Source organism: Python bivittatus, unplaced genomic scaffold (genome assembly GCF_059951505.1).
Source record: "Python bivittatus isolate LINGU-HERP-01145 unplaced genomic scaffold, Pbiv_v1 ctg000010_np1212, whole genome shotgun sequence".
NCBI classification, from domain to species: domain Eukaryota; kingdom Metazoa; phylum Chordata; class Lepidosauria; order Squamata; family Pythonidae; genus Python; species Python bivittatus.
In genome coordinates, this window is record NW_028277029.1 from 2996702 (window position 1) to 3012740 (window position 16039).

At 46.5% G+C, this 16039-nt stretch overlaps 1 protein-coding gene across 3 annotated transcripts in view; it reads right to left on the reverse strand.

Moving 5' to 3' along the window:
- Positions 1-16039, reverse strand: part of FBLN1 (fibulin 1) — a 66979-nt gene that overhangs the window by 13394 nt on the left and 37546 nt on the right. For 2 of the 3 annotated variants that reach the window (XM_088148687.1, XM_088148579.1), the window contains exons 13-15: positions 15393-15512; positions 13108-13239; positions 10934-11057 (exon numbers count right to left, since the gene is read on the reverse strand). In XM_088148687.1, coding sequence (XP_088004813.1) covers positions 10934-11057; positions 13108-13239; positions 15393-15512 — 376 coding nt within the window. Of the gene's footprint in view, positions 1-6939; positions 7426-10933; positions 11058-13107; positions 13240-15392; positions 15513-16039 lie in introns of those variants that run through there. The other variant, XM_088148631.1, reaches the window with a different exon arrangement.

Below are 16039 nucleotides of genomic sequence, written 5' to 3' on the forward strand. Positions count from 1 at the left end.
TAGAGAACATATTTACTAAAATTACGTTTCAGGTTTGGAAGAAGAGAAGTCCAGAACTGATCGAGGTCATCTCCCCATTAACCCCCTTGAGAGGATATCTCCTGTTTTTATGACACATCTGGGGCAATACCATCCAAGCTTTGGAGACCATGTGGTCTGTACTGTATAGAATAAGAGATTTTTAATAACAACCATTGGTTACGCAGCAAGGAAGAGACAGAATTGAAGTCGGCTCTCAGGTATCTCGCTTAACATGGTTTCGACTTAAATCTTTTTTGAAGTGGTCAGGGAAACAGCAAGTTGTGCTTTGACTCATTTTGAGAAATGAATAATGAATCATTACTCACAACTGAAAGGAACAATTTCCAGAATATACAAAATGCTACTGGAGTTAGAGATAGATGTGGGGTGTAAATTTGGCCATCTATGGAAATCAGAAGGATAGCTCTCTGCCTCCATGTAAGAATTGCAATTGAAGGTAATACATAGATGGCATTTAATCCCAACATGAGTAATGTGTATATGTAAGGATTACTCAATAAAATGTTGGAGGGGATGTAAACAGAAAAGTACATTTCTTCCTGGGTGGTGGAACTGTGAAAAAGTTGTGTCGTTCTGGCAGAACATTTTCCGGAAAATAATATCTGTAATTGAACAAAAAGTAGAATTACATGTCCCTGAGTTGGGGTATTTACATATATTTGAGAGGAAGAGGGCTAAATTGATTAATAGATAACTTATTATGTTCTTACTCTTAGCTGCCAAATCTATAGTAAGTCAACAATGGAAATTTATAGACAACTTAACAGTTGAAAAATGGCATTCAAAGTTATAGTCTATAGCAGTGTTTCTCAACCTTGGCCGCTTTAAGATGGGTGGACTTCAACTCCCAGAATTCCCCAATGCTGGCTGGGGAATTCTGGGAGTTGAAGTCCACCCATCTTAAAGCGGCCAAGGTTGAGAAACACTGGTCTATAGCTATGGTTGAAAAAAGAAATGGATAAAATTCAAATTTTAAATGCACAGAGGGCTGAATCACAATTTTGTCGAAACTGGAATGCTTATATAGAGATAAAGTGTAATATTGTGGTAATGAAATATTCCAAATGTTGTGAACTTGTAGTGTTACAGTGTTGGAGTAATATATAAATGAAGCAGATAAAACTAAAATAATAATAATAATAATAATAATAATAATAATAATAATAATAAAAAAAGATACTAGTGCCAAGATCCTTTGAATATGTTTTCATTAAAGCGAAACATTTAACCCACTGACAAGCATTTTTCAGATATGCTCATAACTCAATACACCAAGCATCATTGAACACACCCCCTACACCGAGGCTCAATTAATACAGCTTTTTTTTCTCCTAAAAACACCAAATTCACAGCGTTTGAAGGCGAAAATACATTATCATTTTCTCTCAAGTTGTGCTTAGACAAGAATAGTCATTTCGGAGGGATGTTATGCTCCTCATGGAAGTTTCTAGTTCTGTATATCATTCTTAGTTCTCGTTTTTTACACAGTTCTTTTAATATTATCAAGTTGTCCTTGTTTAGCTACTTTTGATTTTCAGCGTCGTTTTACATCAAGGCAGCGACGAGCATAAAGGATCCTCAGTGAGGGGAAAACGCATGGCGTTCCTCACCCCATAACGCGAGGGTCTAGCATCAGAGTTTCCCAGCGCTGACAGAGGGGCACGTCTGCTCTGGGTGCAAATGGTGGCTTATGCTCATAATGCCTTGGATTGAGGGCACAGCTGGGGACAACCCGGAATACAACTTTTCGACCTGGAACTATACTTTCCAGGGGCCTGAGATGCTGGTTTTGCACGGGGTCTCTTTTGCAGCCACACGGGATGCAGCCAACTGGAAAAGGGAATTTGGGCTGGGGGGAAACGCAGTAGGAGTTTGGTGTATGCCATTGAAAAGACTTCCAGCCTACATTTCTGATTTTTAAAAAAAAGATCTGCATAGCCTTCCAGAACAAATCTGATCTCAGAATTATGAAGTCAGTTCATAACCTGGACCCCACTGATTAATCGAATCATCTGTTAGTTGACTCGTTTTCCAAATGCACCTCACCAGGAACTGCAGCATTACTCAACCTTTATCCATATTACTTATATCTATAACCGTTTGTTCAAATGGGCATTTCTTTGATCCATCAGGCTACTTTGCGCCTTAGTCAAGCCTCAAGTAATGCACAACCCAGGAGACGTCTCCAAAAAGTCACTTCTGCGCAACTAAAGATTCTGCGGCCGTTTGCAATTTGACCTCCCCTACGCCTGCAGTCTTGGGGCCCCTCATTTCAACACTCCCTTGAGGTTAAGTTGTACAAGCACAACGGTTCTTCCTTCCGAGGAAACAAGCTTCAGCTTGGGTTACGGAGCTTTCAGGGAATCTCAGCGTTGCCCTCTCCACAGCCTCCCCCTCGGAGAAGAGAAAGAGGTGAGCCCAAAATAGAGGAGGAGAGCCCGCTGCCCAAACTGTGTGAGCAAAAGGCAGCATTTTGAGGTCAACGCTAGAGATTGGGGCTGTTTTGTCCCTTTGTTTTAAAGTAAGTCAAGTGTTTAGGAAACTGAGCCCCACTTTCCAGTCATTTTCTTGGCTACTGTCAGCCCCACGAGGTAGACCAGAGTAGGAAAACAGCTCCACAGGAAAGTTAAAGCTATTTTTATTGAGAGCTTCTATAACAGTGTTGTCCAAACTTGGCCACTTTAAGATGAGTGGACTTCAACTCCCAGAATTCCCCAGCCAGCATGGCTGGCTGGGGAATTCTGGGAGTTGAAGTCCACTCATCTTAAAGTGGCCAAGTTTGGACAACACTGGTCTATAAGAACCAGAGTCTCTTGCAAGTCTCCCCCTTCATATATTCCAGTGAATCAGGAAGACGTCTGCTGAGTCCCTTCTGAATGTTATCTCGTTGTTCTGGACCTTAAAAAATGCTCCAGCCCCTTTTGCCTAAGTAGCAGCTCCAGTGTGTCTCCACCAAGTTCATCTTCCTTACTCTCCACGTCTATAGAGGTGTTGTAATGACGCTCGGAGCCCACCTAAACTCTCCTCCACCAGGCTGTTGAGCCAAGGAACAGCAGCAGAACTAGGTCACATCTGGGGGACAACCCCAACTGAGAAACCAGCATGCTCTATTTGCAAGCACCACCGCAGGAGGTTCCTCTTCCTTCTTATGCTCTTCTTGGAGCTCCACTGGCTTTGATCTCCCTCCAATATTGTCTTCCCCTTCCTGGGCATAAGAAGTTGGACCCCCAGTGCTGGATGGATGGTTCATAAAAGCCAGGGGGTTGGTGAAATCAAGGTAGGAGGAAAACTCTCCCTTGTTCAAGCCCTTATTCTCTTTCTGCTCCACAGAAGAAATTCCCTTGTCGATCAATGCCATGGTGAAGCAACCATCAGAAGTCTCCCCATTCTTCTCTTTCTCAAGATGAGTTGTGTGTGTTGAACTTGGTGGTATTTTTTTTAAAAGGTTAGAAAAATGATGGGAGAGGAGGTGGACGTCATGGCTGAATAGCGTCAGGAAGCCACCATGTTTTTCAAAAGAGCCAGAGACCGGGAGGAAGGAAGTGTGGGAGAGGAAATATTAACGAGAAATAAAATCAGTGCCCCTTGATTTTAAGGGTCTCTAGATGAAAGCTCCCTCCCCATAACCCAGCTCAGCAATTGCTTTCAGGTTTTATCCTTAGATTTTATCTAAGTCCTTTGTATTTTCAAGCTGAACTTCCCACAAGTCACCGTGTAGGTAGCATGGCAAATAATAGCCTGACATGTGCTGGGAGGGAGCCAAGATAAGGGAGCTACCTGGATGACTAATACCATTTTAATTTCCGCTGCTACCACCCTTTTCAGAACAGAATTTTTAATTAGAATTTTTATGCGTGTGGTCAGCATTACTGAACCCTAACCTAAAGCCAGTCTACTTAGGGTAAATTCTCATGCACGACTTTTCATAATTTACTGGCTCTAGAGGGCAAAAAGAAAGAAGTTAGGGCACAACAGCTAAACCCCAGTGTAATCTTTCTCTCCATCTGTCTCACACACACATATACACAAGCACACAGAGAGAGAGAGACACCAGGAATTGGCAAGGCTGCGTCAGAAGGGAATTACATCAGATCAAATCAAGACTTTATTATGGTCAAAGGCCAGAAGGAAAATAAATACAGGCAGGCAGGCAATTCATCTGGAAGGAATTTAATCTTCAAGATGCATCGTCTTGTATTGTCTAAGGCAAGGTTTCTCAACCTTGGCAACTTTAAGCGGTGTGGACTTCAACTCCCAGAATTCCCCAATGCTGGCTGGGGAATTCTGGGAGTTGAAGTCCACCCGTCTTAAAGTTGCCAAGGTTGAGCAACACTGGTCTAAGGAATCATATCTTATTTTAACTACTGGTACTTGCATTTTTTGCAGACAATTCTGGACCAACTGTCTGGATGTGACTAACCTAGTATTTTGGTTCAAGATTTCCCCTAAAATACCCATCAGTTCAACTCCTGTACTTTTTGGTCAATGTTATTTTCCTTGGAAACACGGGACTTTCTGACAGCGCTCTCCCCTTTCCAGCACTTCTGATGGCTAATTTGTTTCCCATATCCGTGCAATCTTCTCTCTGAACTGGGAGGTTAAAAAAAATAATTCAACAGGGCAGCGACAACTGCCTGATCAAAGCCCTGCCCTTTTCTTATGAGCATCATACATGCAACCTATGTGAAAAAACGGGTGGGTGTTTGTGCAATTGTGGCCATCTTGACTTTGACTATCTCCTGTTTGTGGGCCTTTTCGTGAGAAACCATGTTTTCAATCTTATCTTCAGATGGGTGGACTTCAACTCCCAGAATTCCCCAGGCAGCCTGGCTGGCTGGGGAATTCTGGGAGTTGAAGTCCACCCATCTTAAAGTTGATACAGTTGAGAAACAATGGACTAGATTAATACACGCATTCAAGAAAATACTACAATAGGTCCTATTCTCACAAAGCTTTGGGCTGAAATTTTGTATTATTGCATTCCTGATCAGTATGTTTGCATTCAATCAAGCTGATACATGGACCTGCTAAATGAAGCTTCTATCCAGGGCTACCTTACGTGGGATGCAAAAAAAAAATCGGATAACCCCAAGATGTCAACAAAGAGTCCTCATTTTCAGTATTTCTGGTGGTCATCTGGATCTTTGCAGCCCGGATACGGGTGCCTCTCTGAATCCTCACATGGGCGCAAGTAGGGTTGGCTATGAGTTTCATCCAGCTGGGACTCCCTTTGCTGTGGGACCCATCCATCAGCTGCTTATTTTCCTTTGAGCCACAGTCCAAGAATCAACACCCATGTCCTCATTCCCAGCCCAGAGCGCCAATCTTGGCTGATCTCCAAAAGCTAAGCAGGATCAGTTTAGGTTTTGGGTGGGGAACCAACAGGAAAGTTGGAGACTGGGAAGACAAAAGCGTTGCTGAAGATGGCAACAGAAAACCAACTCCTTTATTCATACTTAGGCCAGGATCCAGGTAACTCTCTCACCTACGTACCCCCCAAGGCTCTGTCGATGTTCTTGCCGGCTTCAGCTACCATGTGCTGGTCAACTGGGTTTGGAAAGAGAGGGGCTAAAAGCTCCTTTGTGCCATCTTGGTGCAGAGGTGATGGATGGACATTTAATGTCCTCACTGATCCAAGCTTGGCTCCTGGAAGTACCAAAAGGCTACAATCTAATCCAGTGTTTCTCAACCTTGGCCACTTTAAGATGAGTGGACTTCACCTCCCAGAATTCCCCAGCCATGCTCCATGCTGGCTGGGGAATTCTGGGAGTTGAAGTCCACATATCTTAAAGGTGCCAAGGTTGAGAAACATTGCCTTAGACAATACAAGACGATGCATCTTGAAGATTAAGTTCCTTCCAGATGAATTTATTTTCCTTCTGGCCTTCTGGATAATAAAGTCTTGATTTCTGGGAGTTGAAGTCCACACATCTTAAAGTTCCCAAGGTTGAGAAACACTGATCTAATCCTTGGAAAGGGCTCTTATCTGTGGAGAGATCATCATACTGGAACAGCTTGGTCCACGTGGCCGTCTGATTTAATGCACACATACTACTTAGCAGGAATGGAATAACACAAAACCTCAGTCCAAAGCTTAGTGAGAACAGGACCCATTGTAGTATCAATCTAGTCATCTGCCTAAGGCAACTTCCAAGGTTCTTAAACATCTTCTGATTTCTGCATCAACAGGATGATCCTGGGAGGGGGGGGACCCAACCAAGTCAAGATGCTGGCTGCACAATTGAAGCCCCACTCCTTTTGAGACACAAGTAAAACAGGTGAGTCTCTGATCACACAGCTACCATCTTCATCTCCCACCCACCCACCCACCCACCCACAGGACCCCCCGGGACAGGGCAGGTTTCCAAGCTAGCCAAGATGCAATTATGGAATTCCAATCAAATAACCATCTTAAGAATTATGGGCAAATTGTTTATCCGCCTTTGGGCTGAACTCAAGCCAAGAAGAGGAGCAGAAACGGACTGTGGTTCATGATGGCTTTTATTTTAAAGCTGCATTTTGGTTTTGGTTTTGGTTTTTATCGATCCCCTGCACTAACCTACTTGGTAGGGCATGTTCCAGCTTATTATTGCTTTTAATTATTTTATTAACCTGCGATTACAGCCAGGTTAGTCACTCAATCGCAGGAGGTTTCTTCTGCCAAGGGTTCTGCTGAACAGATGGGAGAGCCCGAAGCGGGTGACCCTCCTCCTCTTGGGTTGAGGGCACCCCAGGCAGAGCTTCAATTGTTCTGCCGCAGCTGCCATCTTGCCTTTTTTGACCTGCAGATCCCCCGGTTGAAAGAGACCTTGCTCTATTTGCACGCAGAGCTTCCCCGAGCGGAGAAAGAAGGGCAAGTAGCCCGCAGCGTTAAAAAGCATTAAAGGAAGACATGGATCAGCAGAACAAAAGGCCAGCACCACATGCAGGAACGGTGCGCCAGCCAAACTTTATTGGGAAAACGCCAAAGCAGAAGGCACAGCCGAGGCCCGGCGAGCTCTGGGGCGCCCGAGGGCAGCATGCAAGGGTCAGAGTTGCGCGGTGACAAAGACCCAGAGCTTGGCCAGGGAGGTGCTGACCCTTCCGTGGCGGGACAGCTGCATCTGGATGCTCACGAGGAGGTCTCGGGGCTCTGGGATGGGCTGCCGCAAAGACACGACGCCCCGGTGGCCGTCCACCTTCCTCACCGCGAAAAAGCCCTCCTCGTTCCCGCTCAGGATGGCGAAGTGAAGGTGGTCCCCGGCAACGGCATTGGACGGGCCCATGCGGAAAATGTCAAGGGGGGCCTGGAGGTTGGTGGGGAAAGAGAGGTGGTAGGAAGTGATTCGCGCGGGCAGCAGCTGGCATTCCTTACTCTCATGGCAGGGCAGGCGCTCGCAGCGGCTGCAAGACAAGGGGAGGGGGAGAAGAAGGGCAGGGGTTAGCAACCGTTCGGCCGGGAGGACGACAGCCCAGGACCGAGGGGCGCCGGGCCCCAGCATCCCCGAAGCCCGCTGTCCTGGAGCTAAGCAGGCAGAAGTCCGACTCAAGCGTTTCATGCAGAAGGTGGCCGCTTTGAGCTGCCCAATTAACGTGCCCGGGGGCCTGGCTAGCTTTGAAACCCCCCCCGGCATGCTCGGCTCATCCCATTTGGCCTGGAAAGCTAATCAGGGTTAGTGCCGGGCTGGGAGAACTCCCAGGGCGGTAAGCCTGGCTGGCGAGTGGCGAAAACCCCCATAGAAGAGTAGGGCCAACAGCTTCCCTACTGCGCCCAGGAAAACGCCATCGATGGATCCGTAACGTCAACCAGAATTGAGCTCCATTCGAGGGATGCTTAACCTTTAAGAGCAGCTGGTCTCATCCTGGCTAGTAAATGGATAGGAGACCACCAGGAGTCCCAGGCTGGAGTCTCAAAAGAGACTTTACCCTTTAAAACAGTGTTTCTGAACCTCAGCAACTTTAAGCTGTGTGGACTTCGACTCCCAGAATTCCCCAGCCAGCATTTTGCTCCACTTTTTCCGCTTTCAAACAAAATGGCAGCACAGAAATGACCTTGGCTGATTTTGAAAGTTAAACAGGGTTAGGTGCTTTCCTGGCACTTGGATGGGAGACCACAAGGAAATCTCAGGATTGTAAGCTGTGTCTGCTGGGGGAGTCTCAAAAAAGTCAATGGCAGTCACAACTATTGTACACAAAAAAGGGGTATAGCTTAGCTTGCATACTCGTGACCCCGCAGGGAGGGGGGTCTTTTTTAACCCCCCTCCCTGCAGACACTCCTAATATCCACCCTCCCTTTTTGGGACCTTTATTTATAATATCCAGGGACAGCACGGTGTTTCTGGACACTTACAGGATTCTCGTGCCAAATTCTAAAGAGGCACGAAGATTCAAAGAAATACCTTCTTGCATTTCCCCCCGACAAGCATAGGATTTTAGAGTCAAAGGAAACATTTTAAAAAGAGGAAAAACCGCTGATTTTGAAATATATGGTTAGACACAGAGATGCTGGTGGCGATCAGTTCTTTCAGAAAGTCATCCATGTCTTGATCGGGCTGTTTGGCCCCCTACAAGAGGCATCCCGGTGGGATTATTTCACTGCCAAGAATCAGTTGCCAATTCTACAGGTTTGGGGACCAAAAGTCATGAGTCTCGTGTGCCGGTTGCTAGCGGCCATTAGCATTAAAGCTTCAGCTCCAATTGGGGTCCAAATCTGCCCATGGGGGGGTGCAGCATCACGAGTGCATGCGTGCCTGGGGAAAAGGGGCAGGGCCTCAATTGCAGCACCACGCCCACCATCCTCCCTGTGGACCCCCCTGGACAGAGGTCCATGTCCATGGGGGACCTTGAGCTGAACCCTGGAAACCCAGCAACCCAACAGAAACCCCTAAAACATTCTCTGTGCACCGTGACGATTCTCCGTGCACGTCACCGTGGATGAAATCGAAGTGTTTGAAAGCAGAAAAAGGGGAGCCCGCGTCCAACAGCCCTGGAGTGTGAAAGGTCTCTCTGTGTAGCTCCTTGCAGGACTCAGCAATTATATTACCCACCTAAGCTCAAAAAACAACGTATTCATGGGTTGGAACTTTTGCTGATTATTTCAGCTGAAAGTAGTGATGTTTTTTCAAGCGTACGTATCTTTGGTCTTCCACTGAGGGTACGGATATTTACCTTGTATGTTCGCGACTAAGATTTTGTTAAGAACAAAGATGTAGAAAAATACCCATTCCAGTTAAAAAAAAAAAAAGGGAGAGATTTTGCATTCGCAGACGTGCAGAAAAGAGAAAATGAAGGAGAACCTCAATGCCTCCACAGAATATTTTATCTCGTATTGGAGCTGATTTGTGGAATATTCCATAAACTGGGTGTTGAAACCTCGTTTTGTAGTGAGGAGTTGAAATATAAGTGAGACAAAGAACACGTGTGTATTGAAGAAACACCTCTGTGTTTCGCACAAGGAGTCTCACACCCATTTCTGAACCAGATGAACTCCCGGATGGAAAGCTACTAGATACATATAAGCAATACATATGAACATATAAGATACTCTATAATTCTTCTAGGGACAGGAAGGAGACATCATTTTAAAGGACGCATTTTGCCTTATTAGAACTCCATTGCGCTGCTAACATTTTATCTAGCTATTTTTAGCTGGCAAGCTGCCTTGGTTAGAGCATAGCTTATTTATGATTTAGAAAATAGAAAATTTTTAACAGACAGGCATCCTTTGATAGGTATAAAAAGAGATACATATATCCGTGATAAGCAGACCAGCCAAATTATCACTGCCTTTGGATGATAATCAAATAAAAGTGAGGTTGACTTTTACGCCAAAACAAAGGGCGATTTTTCACAAATATTTCCTCTTACAGTTTGACACTATTGAAGACAGTGCAAAAGGAGAGGGATGTGCTTCGCCCTCCTTTTTTCCCCAAACCCCAACATTTATACCCACACATTACGGACTTCCAATCCGCCCCACAGCAAACCTGCTTCTTCTACAGTGAAGGGTGGGGAATAGACAATATTCACTCTGAATTTGGGTGTATTCTGGATGTCACCCGAGAACCAGGTCGGTGTAGTGGTTCAAGCCACCAGACTAGACATTGGGAGACGGTGAGTTCTAGTCCTGCCTTGGGCACAAAGCCAGCTGGGTGACCCTGGGCCAGTTGCTCTCTCTCAACCCTGGGAAGGAGGCGGCCAGGGCATACCCCTTCCAAAAATGTGACCAAGAAAACGGCAGGGACTAGGCCAGGCAATTGCCAGGAGCCAAGACCAACTCAAAGAAACACATACATACTAAGCCCAACTTCACAGCGGCATCTGACCGATGTAGTCTGGCTTCAGAAAAGCTAAGCTAATCTGGCTCACAGTTGGATGGGAGACCACCAGAAATCCCAGGACTGTAGGCCAGAGTAGGAAATCCAAAAGATATCTTCTGAAGAAGGCTATCCCGGTGCCAAGGAGATCCTCATATACCTCCAGGAGCTAAGCTCGACTCAAGGAAGACGTTATCTTTTCAGTTTATCTATATCAACCGCCCAACAGCCTCTCTTTTCCTTGTTCCAAATTGCTAAGTAGCCATAACTGCTAATTATGTACAGTAATCAGTAGAGCAAATGGCTGTTAAAAGGTCTGTTTAGAAACAGGATGGTACCGGTAGGATAAGACTGCTGAAGCATCCCCATGACACTTTATGTATCCATCATAGTTCCCCTCATCATTCTGTCCCATGATCCAGGGTGACCACCAGAGTCTGAATTTCAGCATCCGGTCACTAACTTTAGCCATGCTGCTCCAGAGCTTAGCAAACGGGTAAAGAATGAGAAAGGTCACTTGGACAGTGAGTTTCTCGGTCAACTTTGGTGGTACCAGCATCCTCAGACTACCCAAGGGAATTCAGACGGGGACTTACGTGTCTCCAGATTTGCGATAATTCTCCGGGCATTCCAGAGAAAGGCAGCGGAACCCTCCCTGAATATTAAAGCAGGTCTGGTTGTGTGAACAGGTATGAGCTTCAGTAAGACATTCATCAATATCTAGGAAGGGGAGAAGAGAGACAGAGAGGAGGAAAGAGACATTAACACGGGGTGTCCTAGTGAGAAATTGTTCATATTACAGCAGCAAACCTTGGTTGGGGACTCCATTTACATTCAAGTTCACAGGATTAAAGGTTCTTGCAGGGAGGGCAAGGGACCAAATTGAGGGATATGTAAGTGACCTTTCATCCAGAGAGCTGGGAAGGTCTATCTTACGGTTTAACAAAACTATTTGAGCTGCTTTTTCGTATCCGTTTCTTGCCCAGTACAGGTAGTCCTCATTTAGCAACCACAATTGGGACCAGCAACTCAGTCCTTAAGTGAAGTGGTGGCTAAGTGAAACTGTGCTTATGACCTTACCTCACCTTTCCTTTGCTTTACAGACCTGTGAAGGTCGTAAATGTGAGGATTGGTCGCAAAGTTACTTTTTCATCACCATCGTAACTGCAAGTGGTCGCTAAACGAGGACTGCCTGTAAAAGAGTTTTGTAATTCAGCTGTCTCTAAGCTTAATTTTTTTATGAATATGTGATTTCCTCTTTTTGGTAGTAAGACACTAATCACTAACAAGCTTGCAGGAATGGAGAATATATGTAGCTCAGGGTCGGAGTGTTTGTGTTCTCTCTATTTTTCCTACAGATGTTTCATTACCGTTCTCAGTAACATCATCAGGGCCATCGCATGATGAAACGTTTGCAAGAGAAATAGCCAACCTCAGAGAACCCCAACAATCCAACAACTAACAAACTCCTGGATTTCACAAGCCAAACACACGCTTGAAGCAACCTGCAAATCCAAACTGCTGTAGAAAAGGACGCCGAGTTTCATGTGCCAGTCTGGAGGACGACAGCGAGCTTATGAACTTCTATGTTTTGCTTTCTATTCTGTCTTACTCTTTCCTTTTTCTTTTCCTTGTTCTTTCTTTTTATTACTGTCTCTTCCTGTGGAATTTTATGGGGGTCTTGTTTTCTCATTTTTGTTTTCAATTTTTATGTTATCATTTGTTGTGGGGGAGCCACCCATTAGCATTTTTAAATGCAGCTTTCTCTTTTCGCAGCAGAGGCCGCTGTGGCACAGATTCCCTTCTACTGATGGGACAAGAGCGATGTTTGGCAATTGGTGCGTTTTGCACCAACAAAAAGCAACCGGTGCTTCTTTGGTGCCCCAGAACCGGGTGGGTGGGGGAGAGGGCAGTGGTAGCCCCCCCAAACTTTTGTACAGGAAGCTAGAAACAGCATCTGCGCTCAGTTGCGCCCTCTACGGCAGCCGTCTCCAACAAATATGATGTTGCACCCTTATCGGTTGAAAAAAAAGTGAGTATGCTTCCCCGTGCAAGGATGTTACTTGTTTACAAATGATATACAATTCTCCTGTATGATGTGCATTTTAAAACATGTCAAATAGACATGTTTAAAAGGGTGCAAGAAAGGATGCAGTAAATAAATATAAATCGTTTAATCGCTTCCTGTTGTGCGTGGATGGATTGATGGATCGTCTGCCACCTGCATGCCACTTTGGAGGTGGGATTTTTTAAAACGACGCCGTTTCCTTCCCCTTTTCAAAGGGACAGGTGAGAGAGGGAGTGTTCGGCGGAGGGAAGGCAGCAAAGGGAACGTGGGGAGGATCAGGCCTGGTTAAGGGAACCAGCCAGGATTCAGGAGAATGCAGACGGACGAACAGCGAAGGCTGGGGAAACCTGCAAAGCGGGGTGGGGGGAGGATGCAAGCCAGTGGGAAATGCACCTGGTGGCAATGTGGGCGAGGAAGGGGCATCCAAGGCTGCAGGGCAACCTCTGGACTGGCCCACCCAGGGGTGGCACCTCCACTTCTCCTGGGTGAAGGAGTCCAGGGTTGGGACTTGCGTAAAGCCACTGCTCTGTTCCTCTATCTCGGTGGCCGCAGGCTAAAACTGGTGGTAGTGGAGGAAGCTGGAGATCCCTGGGAACCTGCAGGACCCCCAGAGATGACCGGTAGATCCTGGCTCAAGACCGGGAACAAGAATCCTTGGCTTTTATCCAAGTTGCACCTGCCAACTGGATTTCTGAGACTTACCCTGACAGTTCCGTGCGTTGGGGGCCAGCTTGTAACCGGAAGAGGGGCAGGTACACTGGAAACTGCCCGGCACATTAATGCACCGATAAGCACAGATGTGTCCCCCCGTGGGCAAAGCACATTCGTCAATGTCTGAAAATCGAAGAAAGAAAGAAGTCCTCATCTTGCAACGGTGGAGCCCTTTACGTCCAGAATAACTAACGCAGGGCCCTTTTCCCCAACCTGGCGCCCTCCAGTTACTTTGGATCACAGCTCCCAAAGTTACAGTTCACCTGGGAACCAGGTTAGGGAGAAAGCAGACCGACAACACAAGACCACATTGGGCGAAATCCAGCCTGAAAACATGTAAACATCCTTTCCCCCCAATTCTAGTGCCCCGGGACCGGGTTTACACAACATAACTAAGCCATTTGAAGGCCTCATGGGTGGATGGTCACAGCATGTCTATGTATTTGCTTATCTATTTTATGGCTTAGCGCATTATGTGACTCTGACACCTTCACCCAGGAATTCGAGCACATGCTGAAACTGAGCGTAGATGTTTAAGGGGAGAGGTCTGTCTGTCTATGGTGGCATAAAGTCAGGAGGAGTCTGGTAACACCGATTCCTCCTGGTTTTATGCTGGAATAGGGAAATATTTGGAACAGGATGCTCAGAACAAAATAGGGTGAAGACAGTGGTTTCATTTTCACTCTAAGCAGCTGAAAGGTTCCAAGCACGTCACCCCACTTGTTACTATTACTGTACAAACTTCTGAAAAACGCTGAAGTACCATTACTAGCAATCCCTAAAGCTTTATTTTACATATCATGAAAGAGTGTTCTTGCTCTAGGGCAGTGTTTCTCAACCTTGGCAGCTGTCAGATGTGTGGACTTCAACTCCCAGAATTCCCCAGCCAGCATGGCTGGCTGGGGAATTCTGGGAGTTGAAGTCCACACATCTGACAGCTGCCAAGGTTGAGAAACATAGTTGTAGGGAGTAATTTTTTTGTTCCTAAAAAGCGGATTAGTTGGTTTGTTTGCAAAGAAGGAGACCCACGATTAGGTGAAAAGTCAGAAGGAAAAAACAAATATGTGGTTGAGATCAGCATCATTTTTCAAGAGTTTTGCTCCTTTCTATGCAGCTGAATTTCCTTTAAAAGTTGGAGGGTCCAGGTCTTGCTCAGGCACACATCTGTAGATGTTGAAGGAAGGGAAGGGATTCTCTTTATTTATTTATTTATTTTTAAGTAGAATTTTTCAATACAGTAAAAGTATACAAAATGAACCAGCAAAAGGACAGAAAGTAAGAAAAAGAGAAAAAAGAAAAGGAATGAAAAGAGCAGAGACGGGTAGTCCTTGCTTAACAATGGTAACTGGGACTGGAATTTCCGTCACTAAGTGATGCGGTTGTAAAGCATGACGTCACGTGACAGCGCCCCTTAGCAACAACAGTTCTGGCAGTCCTCAGTTACTATCAATAAACGAGGACCTCGTGTGACCACAACTTCCAACTTTCTGCCAGCCTCCCCATTGACTTTGCTTCTGGGAAGCCGGCAGGGAAGGTCGCAGATGGTGATCATGTGACCGCGGGATGCTGCAACTGTCATAAGTGTGAGGAGGAGGAGGAGGAGGAGGAGGAGGAGAGGAGAGGAGAGGAGAGGAGAGGAGAGGAGAGGAGAGGAGAGGAGAGGAAAAAAGAAGGAGGGAAGGGGAAGGGGAAGGGAAAGGGAAAGGAAGGGGAAGGGGAAGGGAAGGGAAAGGAAAAGAAGGAAAGGGGAAGGGGAAGGGGAAGGGAAAGGGAAAGGGAAAGGGAAAGGGGAAGGGGAAGGGGAAGGGGAAGGGGAAGGGGAAGGGGAAGGGAAGGGGAAGGGGAAAGGGGAAGGGGAAGGGGAAGGGGAAGGGGAAGGGGAAGGGGAAGGGGAAGGGAAAGGGAAAGGGAAAGGGAAAGGGAAAGGGAAAGGGAAAGGGAAAGGGAAAGGGAAAGGATGCAAATAGAGCCCACTGTTAAATATCCAAGTGGAACTGGATGATCCATCGTCTCTCCTGATGACGATCTATGAAGCCAGGCCATTGTTCCTGTGTAGCTATGCACCCTTTGTGCAAATAAATGCTAAGGGACAAGAGGGGGTTCTCGGATGGACTCGTTGCTGAATTGTTCATTTCCAAGCAGATTTTCCAGGAGCATCGTGAGCTCTCAGAGAGCAGTTGCCAGTCACAGCCGCCCTACCGAGCCAGGCTGATTGATGGTCTGAAATCACTGCCTAAAGCTTGAAATGAAAAGGGCAGGCCACGACTGCCACTCACCTTCACAGGTGACCCCGTCTATGTCACTGAGCTGGTAGCCGCGACGGCAGTAGCACTGGTAGGACCCATAGACGTTGGCACACTCCTGGCTGCAGGGACTGCTTTCGCACTCGTTGATGTCTGAAACCCAGAGATACGTGTCAGGACCAAGCAAGACACCTTCCGTTCATCCCCTGCTTTTCTTCAAGGACTGGCCCTCCCTCTGTCGATTTGATCCACATGGGGACCTCGTGAAGAAGCTCTGAATCCAGGGTGGACCTCATCTGAGCTTCCAGGTTCTACACCACACAGACCCTCCAAGACAGAAATCCTATGGCCTTTTATCGAGGTGTCAGCCCCACTGAACCCTAGAACTGGAAGGGGCCCCTGAGCCCCTGGAGCCCGATCAAAGCATCCCCGACGGATGATTGTCCAGCCTTGGTTGGAACACGTCCACGGAAGGGGTGTCCATCACCTCTCTGCATCACTGGGTCCACTGCTGAACCGGTCTTGGGAACTTTTTCCTAATACCTAACCAGAATCTGCCATCCTGTAACTTAATGTCCATTATTCCACACCCTGCACTTTGGGATAAGACAGAACAGATACCTAAAAAGAGGTGGGGCTTCATCACGGCCACCATTTTGACTCTTTCGACACCTTCAGGC